We start from the raw sequence: 13270 nt of genomic DNA, 5'->3' as shown, positions 1-13270 counted from the left end.
TTGTATCAATTTTTTAATAATTTAGTTTTAAATTAATTATACACTTATCAAATTCATCTAATAACAAATTTAACCTTTAACAGCTCTTTCATTGAAGAGGTGGACACCAGTACTACATAATGAGTGTGTTAAAAAAAGAGAAAATGATCCTTTCATCCCATCACCCAAAGATGAACAAACAAAACAAAAAGATTATTCTGTCATGTCGAAATTTTAATCCAAATCTTGTTGCGTGTCAAAGCATAAGAACTAATCTCCATAATGATAATAAAAATGTGGTCCAAAACTAACACAGTACCACCACGCTTTCCTAAATCTACAACCTTTCATTTAAACACATTTACTTCTGTCTTGGGTTATTTAAATATTATATTTATAAAATATTAAATAGTTATTTAATTTTAATTATTAGACTACGTAATTAAAGAATAAGAATTAGCATCTGCTGACTGTTTGAGAAAACTTTCTTATAAATAGAGAAGAAATGGGCCAAAATTAGGCAGTGAAGGCAATGGCGACAAGAAGCACATTTCTGCTACTCCTGCTGGTTGGAGTTAGCGTGAGTTCTTTTTCAAGGACGATAAACTTTCTCTTTTCTAGTTTGTAGTTGTTTACTTGTTTTTATCTTTTTTTAAGCTGTGAAGTAATTGAGCATGCAAGGAAGACTGATACCGTGGGCATGACTTATTATTTCAGGCAATTATTTCATGGCTCCATCAGGTCGGTGCCGTTAGCAGCAACGTTGCTGAGTTGCAGCGTCAGCGGTGGCGAGGGAAGCTTCCAGAAGTCGCTATACCCCAAACCCTCGCGGCCCGTCTCTCCCCTCTTTCTCTAACAGAGCTGCAGAGTTTGGCGGCGGGGCTGAAGAAGATAGACGCTGCTTCTTTCGCTGCCCACAAATTCTGCGGCGCCGCCGGTTTGATATGCAGTGAAGACGTGAGTTTTCCTGCGAGAGCTGGTTCAAATTTTGCGAACCCCAATGCCGAACTTGGGGAGATCGAGGAGCACGTGTTCTTCGACAAAGAGGAGCTGCGGGAGTCGGGAGAAATGATATTACCGGATCTTAGCCCTTGCAAATATTTGGTCTCATTTTTGCCCAGCGAGTTAGCACAGATGATGCCGCCGTTTTCTACTGCAAATGTTTCTCAAATTCTGAATTTGTTGAACATCTCGAGCGGGTCGAATTTGTCCCGCAGCATGGTGAGCACGTTGGAGATGTGCGAGGCAAGGGGTGAAGAAGGAGAAGTGCACACGTGCAGCACCTCCGTTGAAGGCATGGTGGAATTTGTGGTGTCTCGTTTGGGATCTGACGTGGACCTGTTTACTGACACGTCAGTTGTTGGATCCGATCAGCGGGTTAGGGTTACGAAAGTGAGTAAGAGGGAGAATATGGTGGGAGGTAAACCGCCCGTAACGTGTCATAACTTTGCGTTTCCTTACGGGGTGAGTTATTGTCATTCTATCAAGGGAAGTGAGGTATTTGATCTGCAGTTGGAGGTAGTGCAGGGGAATGAGAAGGTTAGGAGGAACGCTACAGCAGTATGTCATTATTTGTCTAATGGAGCGGGAGGAAATCAGGCAGCTTGTCATCCCGTTTTCGGGGAGATGTTGCTTTGGACGCCTAAGGCCTAAGCGTGACTAGTTATTAGTAGTTCACAATTATAATATGGATGGTTCTTATCACCATATGAATGTATACTGTAGTAGTGCCTTGCTTTCTCACTGAAAAGAGATTTACAATTAATGCTGTAATGGGACTTAAAGTTGTTTCAAAGATTGAAGGGAATATAACTTTCTATATCAATATTTCTGATTAATAAATATAAATAATAATAAATGAATAAATTTTTATATAATTTGAATCTCAATTAGTGTTGATTAAGAACCTTTCAATTTCGTTAACAGACCAAAAGCCCATTGACATATGTGTTAATTTTTATTTTGTTATATTGCATATCAAATAGCTTTTGAAATTTGTGTTCATCATGCTTTCATGATATCGTTCAAGTGCATATATTGAAATGGAAAAAAATTATGACTTCAGGCATGTTGTGTCATGGTTAAAACACTTTGTTGGATGTGAAACAACCGCCAAGGTTCAAATCCCTACTGGGCCACTAAGCTCGCATGCCTTGTGTTTTCACTGGGCCATTGTGCTCGTCGGTTTGATCAAGTGAAGTGTGGGGAAGAGGTCCTCCATTTGTTGCTTCACCGGTTCATAGCTCGAGGTCAAAAGAATTTCACGTGGAGCCGAAGGGCATGTTGTGCCAACGTCACCAATCATGTTAAAAAGTTTACCATGCATAGTTTTTTCTTTTAAGGAAATAACTTATGAAAATATTAAAATTAAAAAATTCTCTTATTGAAATAACTATTTGAAATAGCTTGTCTAATTAGAAAGGAGGTAAAAATTGTAAAGAGATTTTAAGGAATTTTGAACAAAATAAATCTAGGACACATGCATTCACTTCATAATGTTGCACCATTGGTTCTTTACAATCTTTCATGGTACATGGACCCAAAGAAAATCAAATTACAAAGTAATTAATCATTGAGCCAAGGTATAAGATCAATAGGAATTTTTCATACCAGTTTGTTTCATCCTTTAAGATCTTTGCTCATGTTGCAAATTTTTCAACCATGAGTAAGCATGGAGTATGAAAAAAATGTATAAAAGAGACAACTATTAAGAAGTGAGATTGACGTATCAACAATTATGCTCAATTGTTTTTCTAATTTCATAGTTTGGTTACATATTTGCAAGGGTAATTTTAACTATGAATTGATACAATTATCAAGGATAAATTGAATAGTTTCAAAGCCCTTGAACAATTCTTATCACTTCTTGTACTTGAAAATGTTGGCAAGATGAAACCATTAGATTATTGGTAAGTTGAATTCTACATATTTTTATTCACATCTATCATAGGGGAGTATAGAGTGGATCTAATCCTATGTAGCAGTAGGTTGGATAAATTACTAAAATCAAATTTTGAATTGGACAATTTCATTAAGGAAACCAAAGTAAATTTTTATGCAATATATATGACTCACATGAATAAGTTAAAAAAACATATTTCAGCACAAATGGTCATCACGACAAGAAATTTCTACATATATGAGGAAATATTTATAAAGCTTATGTGACATTTGATTATTTGCATCACTTGAGCCATGTGAATTTTTAAAAAATCTATGAACATACATTTCAAGGAGCAACAAATGATCACAAATGACACCATTCAAGATAAATGATTCTTATAACGACTTAATCAAAGGAATAAGTAAGATTAGTGTTCAAATATAAGAGGAGAGCACAATATTGTGGGTAATTCATGTTTTGGTGAGTGGCCTATATTTAGAGAGCTTCATTTTATGTTTTTATTATTAGAAGTTCTTTATAGTGATGCCTTATATTTTCTCAAACTATTTGGTGTTCTTCTATTTAGATATTTTTGAGTTTAGAGGGAGGGATGAAATAATTGTTATAAGGATGGGTAGAACTAGAAAGAGGAGACTCTAGTTCAATTGACTCTCTAACAAAGGATTGGACTATGACACAACCTTTGCTTGGAGTACTATAAATTTTCGTGAAGAGAGATTTGTGCATACTAGTTCCATAAATGTCATATAAAAAACAATATGTTTTGAATCCTCCCTTAAATCCTTTGGTGTTAGCTAATCTAGTGTGGTATGTGTAGAATATATGTTATATCTCAATGAGCTAGCCTTAAGTATTTTTCTTTGTCATAGTTATTAAGGAGTGGGAGAAGACTATTGCCTACCTAGGGATCAAAATGCGTCATTGACTATATATTTTGTATATAATAACTCCCTTGTAAAACAAAATTAAATGTTAAAAATGAATTGGGGTATTATAAGTTTGAAAGGTGTAGCTCCCTTATAAAACTAAATTCACAATGAATTGGGATATTCTTTTAACCTTCTTAGGAAAGGTGATTTTTAAAAAATAAAAGAGTTAGTGAGAGTATCATTAAGAATTTTTTATCACAAAAGATCAAAAAATAATAAGATTTTAAAAATCACCACCAAAAATTATTTGAACGTAAAAATAAGTTGATCAAGGTAGTGAATGACTAGATAACTGTGCTTAGTCTATCAATATTTCACATAGAATCAATAAAATATATATTTCAAATTAAAATATTATAAATTTATCGTAAGAAATGTCTATAAATTACTAAAATTGATCATCCAAAGTTCTTCAGATTTCAATAATACTATATATCAAATATTATCTCAATATTTCTTTAGGAAAAATATTTTATTAAGGTGTAAATTTAAAATCCCTCATGCGCAAGCCACATAATTTGATCTAAAATAATTGTAGTTCATGAAATTGTTAAATTTTATTATATAAATAATGATATTTAGATTGGTCACACATAATTTTTTAAATTAAAAAAGTAAAAAATAAACTCATTAGAAAATAGAATAATATTTCATTTTAGTATTTCTAACATTTCGTGTTTAAAAATTAATATAGATAATTATAAAAATTGGTTTTTCTTTTTTTAAAGTTATATATTTAAAAACAAGACATTCTCATTTATAATAGATATTAATTGTATAAAAAAAAATTTAGTCATATTGCATTTCTACCCATTTTCCCCTTTAAGGTGAGTCCATTATCTTGTAGTTACACAAGCAAGAGTATTGATTGACCTAGGAAGTACTAATAACTTAATAATATTAAGTTGGTAAAACAATTGAGTTGTTTCATTCACTCAACCCAATAATTTAAGGTTATCATTCTAGAGGGAGATATAATTAATTATTTGGGAAAATAGAATACTACTAAACTCGTCATCGAAAACTATTACAATTAAGGTGTAATTAGAAAAATAATTTACGACTAAAAATTCCCTAGAATATTGGCATTAGTCTCTACATGCATATGAATGAGACCTCGAGCACATAGTGGGGGTTACAATTGACTTTCAATTAATTTTAGGTGCATTCTCATTCTTAGGTTGTTAGAGGAATAAGTGAAGAATATTTTTAATCCCATGTAATGCCAATTTGTTTACAATTCTTTAAGCATAATCTCCACAGTTAAAATTTGGATTTTACATGATACCATGGTTTTAGAAAAATTATTTTTTATTTTTGGGAACTATTAGTGCATATATACTAGAGTTATGAGATAACTTTCACATACCATTGTTTACATCTTGTAGATTATATCATATGCATTTAAATCTAATGCATACTTCTCATATTATTCTTATAAATGTTTTCCCCAAAAGTTTAATGTCAGTTTTCTCCCAAAATTATTTAATTATTAACAATGGAAATAATCAATTACACATTAAAATTAAGATAATTAACAAGTTATAATATTATTAAAATAATTATAATATATGCCATAAATCTCCATTATTTTCACAAGTATTGAGGTTGGAAGTCCACGAAATAGAGATGGTTCTCTTGCTAAAGAAAGAAGTGATAGACCCTTGATACCCAATGGACTTCTTAGCATCAATTGTCTCCTTATCATAACCGAATTTTATACTAGATATATTTGGTAGTATTAATTATTATTGATGAGGATTCAACTATAAACCAAGCCAAACTCAAGGATTTGGGAAGGTAGAGTCATCATCAATTATGTGCATGTTCAAACCTGCACTTTATCCAAGTAAGCCCTATTCAAGGAGATTCATATGTATCCTCTTTATTGTGACCATTTTTAAAAGAAATGTATTTGGGATCTAGCTAAAAGATAGATGAGAGTTTCTTTGGAATTAAGAACATCTTTTTCACAATTATTTTTTAGATTTGAAGTAATAATAGTCTCTTTACAGAGGAGAAGAAGGAGGTACGAAAAAAATGCAAAGAGATATAAAAATGCCCTTCATTTCGTGTTTGTTTAAAATTCTCTAAAACTTGTTTAGAATTTTTACTTTCTTTTCTATTTCTCAAACTATTTAAAAATCGTTGGTTTCAATAATAGATATTTTTTAATTACATATTTTAATAGTTAATTTCTTTAAAAAATTAAAAAAAAAACATATCTTATTAAGTTATACAAATAATTGTTTCTAATAATTTAAAACATTATTTTGTAAATTGATTCAACTCATTTTAATTTCTTTTCAATCTAAAAGAATATTTAAGAACATGACAAACACAAATTTTGAAATTTAAATTATATACAAAACAATAAAATAAAAATAAATAGATATTCGAGAAACATTCAACAAACAAATTTGGAAATCGTCATTTATTAAAATTCAGATAGGACATGCAACTTTTTGTCCCATTTTTTATAAACGTCTTTTGAAGAGATTCATATAGTAATAAGGACCACCCATATTATACTTGAGCAATAACTAGTCACCCTTAGGCCTAGGCATCCAGAGTAACATCTCCCCGAAAACTGGATGACAAGAAGCCTGATTTCCTCCCGCTCCATCTGAAAAATAATGACACACTGCTGTAGCGTTCCTCCTAACCTTCTCATTCCCCTGCACAACTTCCAGCTGCAGATCAAATACCTCACTACCCTTGATAGAATGACAATAACTCACTCCGTAAGGAAACGCAAAGATATGACACGTTACGGGTGGTTTACCTCCCACAATATTCTCCCTCTTACTCACTTTCGTAACCTTAACCCGCTGACCGGATCCAACAACTGACGTGTCAGTAAGCAAGTCCACGTCAGATCCAAAAAGAGAGGCCACGAATTCCACCATGCCCTCAACGGATGTGCTGCACCTCTTCACTTCTCCTTCTTCGCCCTTTTCCTCGCACAACTCCAACGTGCTCTCCATGATGCGGGACATATTTGACTCGCTCGAGATGCCCAACAAATTCAGAATCTGAGAAACATTTGCAGTGGAAAATGGCGGCATCATCTGTGCTAACTCTCTGGGCAAAAATGCGCCCAAATTTTTGCAAGGGCTAAGATCCGGTAATATCATTTCCCCCGACTCCCGCAGCTCTTTCTTGTCAAAAAACACGTTTTCCTTGACCTCCTCAAGTTCGGCATTGGCGTTCGCAAAACTTGAACCACCCGCTTTCGTCAGAAAATCCACGTCTTCACGGCAAATCAAACCGGCAGAGTGGCAGAATTCGTTGGCATCGAAAGAAGTAGCGTCAATCATCTTGTGCATCTGAGTTAGAGAAAGAGGGGAGAGACGAGCCACCAGGGTTTGAGGTATAGAGACTTCTAGAAGCTTCTCTCGCCACCGCTCACGCTGCAACTCCGCAACGTTGCTGCTAGCGCCGCCAACCAAAGTAATTGCATGAAATATTAAACCATGCCTACGTATCACTTTTTCTTGTATCCTCCACAACTAAACTAGACTTAAAACAACTAAACAACTGAAACGCAGAAAACAGAAAGCTAAAACAACTCACGCTAACTCCAACCAGCAGAAGTAGCACAAGTGTGCTTCTTTCCTATTTATAGAAAATTTCTCTCAAACAGTCAGCAGATGCTGCTAATTCATGAGTAGTATGAACGAAACTAAACGTGTGAAAAATTCATGTTTGGCACGCCACAAGACTTGGACTAAAATTCCCACATCAAGGAGTACTCGTTTTGTTTCGTTGTTCATCTTCTGGATACATGAAGATTTTTTTTTCATTTTTTTGTTTTTTTTTAGCACGTGAATTTTTGGGAGAAATTTCGAAGTAATTATCCCAATCTTCTATGCATATAATAGACAGGGATTCTCTAGCAAAAGAGATTGACATCTCAAAACAAATTTAAAAACATGGTCAAAGAGTTATGTTTGAAATATGATGAAGAAAAAGATTCTTCAACCTATGAGATTGACATTTCAACCAAGCAAAGGGAATAAGTCAAAAGTAAAATACAAAATACATACATGTGCTAAGAAAAATTATTCTAAAGAGACATTCTAAATTAATGTTTTTAGTAATATCAAGAATGCAGTTGGAATTTCTAAAGATAGATTCTAAATTAATGTTTTTAGTAATTTTGGTAAAATTTCATGTATGATAATTTGTACATTTTAGAAGTTTTCTTATTTGTGATGTAGTGAATTGTTGTGTTTTAGAAGTTGCAATCTCTATAAAATACTATCTTTTTGTTTTGTTTATGCGGATCAAAATAGAATCTCTATATTGAAGCAAATCATGATGTAATAGAAATTGAATAAATAATAGATATATGTTGAATTCATTTTTTTTTTCTATTGAACTTTATATCTACAAAGTTACATCATAGCTTGGTCGATCATTGTAATGGTTGCAAAAGTTAAAAATATCCATCCAACTCTCCATTTACATTATTTAAAATGTAATAGTACATTGCAAACCCTTAAGATATTGAGTTCCTTTAAAAAATAAGTGGTGGGTAAGTCCAAGATAATAGACCCACTTTTTGGCCAAAATAGCGGTATCTTTCTTTTGTGAAAATTAGTGTCTGTTAGAGTTGAGGTAAGCATTCGAAATACTTCTAGACAAGATATTGATCAACATATTATAAAAATAGATATGAAAAGTAGGGTTTTGTTTCTAATTTTCAAATATGTAATTTATTTGTAACTATTGTCAGGAAAATACTAACAAATTGAAGTTTTCTAAGCACTTATTACTTTTTGTACATATTGACAAATTATAATATAGAATTTTTTGTATGTGAATCAAATATGTATCTTTTGCAAAGTTGAAATGTAAAATTTAGTCGAAGGTGTTGAACTTGATTTATTAAAATGTTGAATTCCCATTGTGGGGACTCAAGTTCAATTCTCCATAGGGACATCTAAAGTGGAATTCTAAGTTGTGACACTTGGTCTTCCATAGTTGGCATCTAATGTGGAGTTAGTTTCTAGATAAAAGTGGATTTCTAAGTAACACCTCTTGATCTTCAACTAGTGATTTCTAGTGTGTTTTGTTGTAAGGAGCTTGTATTGGTCTCATGTTGAAGCTTAGATGAGCAAGATATTTAAAATTGATATATGCAATTCAAAAAAAGTAAAATTTTTAATTAAGAATATTCAAATAATGAGTCATCAACAGTCTAATTAGCTTAAGAGTTTCACCTCTTTTTTGGACCCTTTGCATTGTTTAACAAACTTAAAATTGTATTTATTAAATTTTGTGTTCATCTCCCTAGATTATCTTTGAATTCTTCTTCAGTAGCTTTCTCTACTTAATTTTTTTTAATTGCATATGAACATTAGAATTTGAAGCACAAGAACCAAAAATAAATCATTTTTAACCTTAGGAGATGTAATCTCTACACTTGCATAAAAGAACTGACATGTTCACTACAAAAATACAAATATATTATAATTTCTTCAAGTTTCCTTAGGTCATAATCCTCTTCTATTGATTGTTACAAGTTTTATTTGTTATGTTTAGATTGAGTTTGTGTTTCTTTTCATTAGGGGGCAACCTATAAATCTTATTTTTGTGCACATAAGTATGAAAATAGGCTCTTATAGAGAGAAATTAAGAATCCTCAAATTTATATTTAGCTTTTATTGAGCTTGGTGTGGCTTGTTTTAATAAATATAATGCTAAAGTTCAAGACCTTAAGGAATATGTCTAGTACTATTTTCCCTCCAATTTGTGCTGGTTGAATGGTCACAATACCATTATGTTAGGATTCCCAAAGATACTGAGAGGGGGGGTGAATCAGTATCTAACCAGTATATCAAATTACTTGATTTAAAACATGAAAAGCATATTAAACATGAGTACCAGTAAACCAGAAATAATGCAGTAAATAAGAACAATAAAAACAACATGAGAAGCACACCATAGCACAGTATTTTACCGAGGAAACCTGGTGTGGGAAAAACCTCAGTGGGATTTGTGACCCACAATATTCACTTAGTGGCCAATAAGGGAATATTATTCTTACAATAGGGGTCTACACATGCAGGAAGGCCAAGTGCTTAGAGCTCACTACTCAATTACAAAAGAAGTCACACTGACTTACAAAAATGGATTATACTAATCCAGTGTCTTGTACTGCTTCAAATTAGCATATGCTATGCCAGGTTCAATATTGGCTTAAGCTCTATTACAACATAAACCCTTAACCAATAATTCGCATATTAGGTCTTCTATTACTTTTCCATACTTCACATCCTATCTCTTGTCTACAAAATGATCTACAATGATCGAGATCATACATATATGAGTCATATTACAATCCACCATGTCGGCTTACAAAAGATTTTATAATTAATTACAAAATACATTAATACAAAATTGTTGCTGATCGGGATGCTAGTATTCTTCCCTTTTGCTGCCAGTGTTCTGTGTGTTGGTGTAGAGTCTGTCGGTGCTGGTGCCTGTGTCTGCCTACCGGTATCACATGATTGCAAGGTTACCATCAATGACAATACCTTCAATCACCTACAATTTCTCATTGGAGTGTGCATTTGCCAACAATCTCCCCCTTTAGCATTGATGACAACACTCATGAGAAAAATTCAAGAATGCATCCAAAAACTGAAGTCCAAAAATTATTTGCCAAAAAAATTGTATGTCCAAAAATGTGTGCTCCCCCTGAGCAGATAATCTCTACTTCCTTCTGACCATTTTTCTCATCACACTACTCCCCCTTTGATATCAATGACAAAGGTTATCATTCGCTGTCAGAGGAGTCCTACTTGGATTCTTGTAACCGATGGGTTACAATCTGAAAGATATCTGTCAAAATCAAATTTATACCATTACTAAATGTTTTGTCATCTTTTATTGCCTCTTGTGTTCTCTGCACTATACTGGTGAGTATGTGCATTTTCTCTGCCGGTGTCTTCAGTCCAGGAACCAGAGCCTCAGATATTTCTTTTCTCAAAGAAATGAGGTATTCTAGTCTTGGACCAAGTCTGCATTTCAAGTCTTTTGCTTTATCCTTTATTCTATGTTTGTCATTCTCTAACTTCTTGATTTTCTCTTCTAGCTCTGCAATCTTCTTTTCTATCTCAAAAAATGAGTCTGATGATCCTATCAGATTGTCAGCAATATTGTTAATCTTGTCTTGTGCTTTGCTGATTTCTTTGTCAAGGTCTTTTGTTAAAATATTTGTCTTACAAGTGTCCCTATATAGTTTCTTGAAGTCAAAAATTATTTCTCTAAGTTCCGACAATAGGGTATCCATTTTCTCCTTGTTCTTCTTCACAATTTCCTCAAAGAATTTCTCTTTTTCTTTAATCATTATTTCCTTTAATGTATCCTCATTTATTTGATCAATAGTCAATATGTTGTCGGTGATGAACTTAGACAATGTGTCTAGTTGACCTAAAGAATCCTTATTATCAACAATGCACTTTGGTGCTATTAATTTAAGAATTGGAATTGTATCATCAATAGCCTTATAGGCTTGTGCATTACATTCTATGATCTTCTTTATTGAATCCAACAAGACCTCTGTTATATTTGTAGGTCTGAATTCTACCATAGATGTACTAGATGTTTGTCCAACAGTCTTTACAATAGGCATTCTACCAGTTGTGTTAATCACGTTACTTGATTCGACCTTTGGTAGGTCAGTTTGTGTTTGCATTTCTACAAACAAAGGTTTATGCTTTTCAGTTTGGGCTGGTGGCACTGTCTCTGTCTGAACCTGTGCTTCAACATGTACCTGTTTCGGTTTCTTTATCTATGTCTCAGAAGGTTTTTCTAAGCTTTCAACTATTGGTTTCTGATATGTAGACTCAGTTTGTACCTCTGAACTCTCTTTTGTCGGTTCTTCAGATGGTTTCTCAGTGGTATCCTCAGCCGGTTGTTCTGCTTATGTAGGTTTTTCTATGCTTATCTTAACCTCTGCAGCCGGTGACTTGGTAGTCACATCTTCCTCCTTATCTTCAGTGGTTTCTCTATCAACCACAACATTTACTTCTTGGGTGTCTACATTCACAGTATACAAAATTTTAGACTCACGATTTGTATCCTCTAGTGGAGTCTTCATACTCTCTGTGGCCAGTTGACTGTCAGTAGTATCTACCGATGGAATATTTAAAAGAGGTGGGGGCATATTGTCAGTTATTTTAAGGCTTGGAGGTCCACCTACGTTACCTTTCCCCTTATCTCTGTCCTTTTGATATGCTTTAATAGTTTTTGGTCTGAGTAATTCTTCCTATTTTTCTTTTTCCACAAAGAATATATCCCATGCATCTGTTGTTTCCTCAAAGACTTCCTTTACTTTACCTGCCATCAGTGCTACATGCCTATGAGCATTAGAGAATATTGTCCAGTTTGCTTCACTGATTAGTTTATCAATTTCATCAGTTGAGTTGACTGGATGTACTGCAAGTAGTTTTTCAATCTTAATTTTCTTGTCCAGCTCAGTGATGGCTAACCTTCTAGCTTCAAGTCTCCTATACAGATCATTTGGAATTTCATCAACAACTTCCATCAAAAATTTCTTGTATATATCTAAGTGTAAAATTACACTGTTCTCTATGCTTTCCTTATCATTAGCTAATAGTGTATTGTATATTTTGTTGATGTTCTTCAACTTGCCATCCTTTATAATTTTACTAAGAAGTTTGTCTATTGGAGCGATATCTTGTTTTACCTTCTCCTTCTTAGGAGTCATTTTCTTTGTTGGGGGCCTTACTGCTTGTTGTTTTTGTCTGGTTCTTTTTGGTGTAGGAGAGGGTACTAGTGTGGGTTTTCTTTTCCTTTCTACCCTTTTAAATATTGTCGGTATATCACTCTCAGAAGAAGTTCCAACCGATGAAAGATGAGTTTCCAATTGAGGTGCTTCCAACTCACTTTCACTTATACCAGTTTGTCTCAAAACATCTTCCTTGATTGCTTTAGCCTGTCGGGTTCCTTTCCTTACGGTTGCTTCAACCTTTTTAATCCTTTTCCTTGATTAAATTCCACTTTCTATTGTTTCAGCATTTCCAAAAACTTCCTTAGTAGGTTCATTTGGTGCTTCAAGGAGGGCTTTTGCATAAGTTTCAATGATATTGTCATCTATTTCATAGCCCATTTCAGTTACCCAGATAGTTCTAGGGACAACTGCCTCCATCCTGATTTCATCTTTCTTGATCACAAAACAAATTTCCTTCTGATATTTATCCACAATAGCTTGTGACAGTCTTACTCTAGTTTTCATGTGATTCTTCAATGCTTGAAAATGTTCATTTAGGTTTTTCTCTCAGTTTTCTCCCATATTGTTCAATAGATCCAATAGTTGTTTTCCTATTGGAATGTCAAAACCAAAATCTCTTGCACCAATACCGGGTACTTGTTTTGTTATGTACAACATCAGACAAACAAGGAAATTTCCAAATCTGAATTT

General features: G+C 33.5%; 2 protein-coding genes across 2 annotated transcripts; one reads left to right on the top strand and one right to left on the bottom strand.

The window, feature by feature from the left end:
• The first annotated feature begins 511 nt into the window (after positions 1–511).
• Positions 512–1778, top strand: LOC131036351 (BURP domain-containing protein 16-like). Its single transcript, XM_057968215.2, has 2 exons — positions 512–559; positions 697–1778. The coding sequence occupies exons 1-2, from the start codon at positions 512–514 to the stop codon at positions 1630–1632; spliced, it is 984 nt and encodes a 327-aa protein (XP_057824198.2). The 3' UTR covers positions 1633–1778.
• Positions 1779–6356: 4578 nt separating this feature from the next.
• Positions 6357–7325, bottom strand: LOC131865827 (BURP domain-containing protein 16-like; the record flags this gene model as incomplete). The annotated part of the gene is made up of 1 exon (XM_059215377.1): positions 6357–7325. A coding segment is annotated over one exon (969 nt), but the record flags the coding sequence as incomplete, so codon positions are not given.
• Between the last annotated feature and the right edge of the window lie 5945 nt (positions 7326–13270).

Source organism: Cryptomeria japonica, unplaced genomic scaffold (assembly GCF_030272615.1).
Source record: "Cryptomeria japonica unplaced genomic scaffold, Sugi_1.0 HiC_scaffold_120, whole genome shotgun sequence".
Lineage (NCBI taxonomy): Eukaryota > Viridiplantae > Streptophyta > Pinopsida > Cupressales > Cupressaceae > Cryptomeria > Cryptomeria japonica.
The sequence above is the reverse complement of the archived record's forward strand: the minus strand, read 5'-3'. Positions and strand labels throughout refer to the sequence as shown.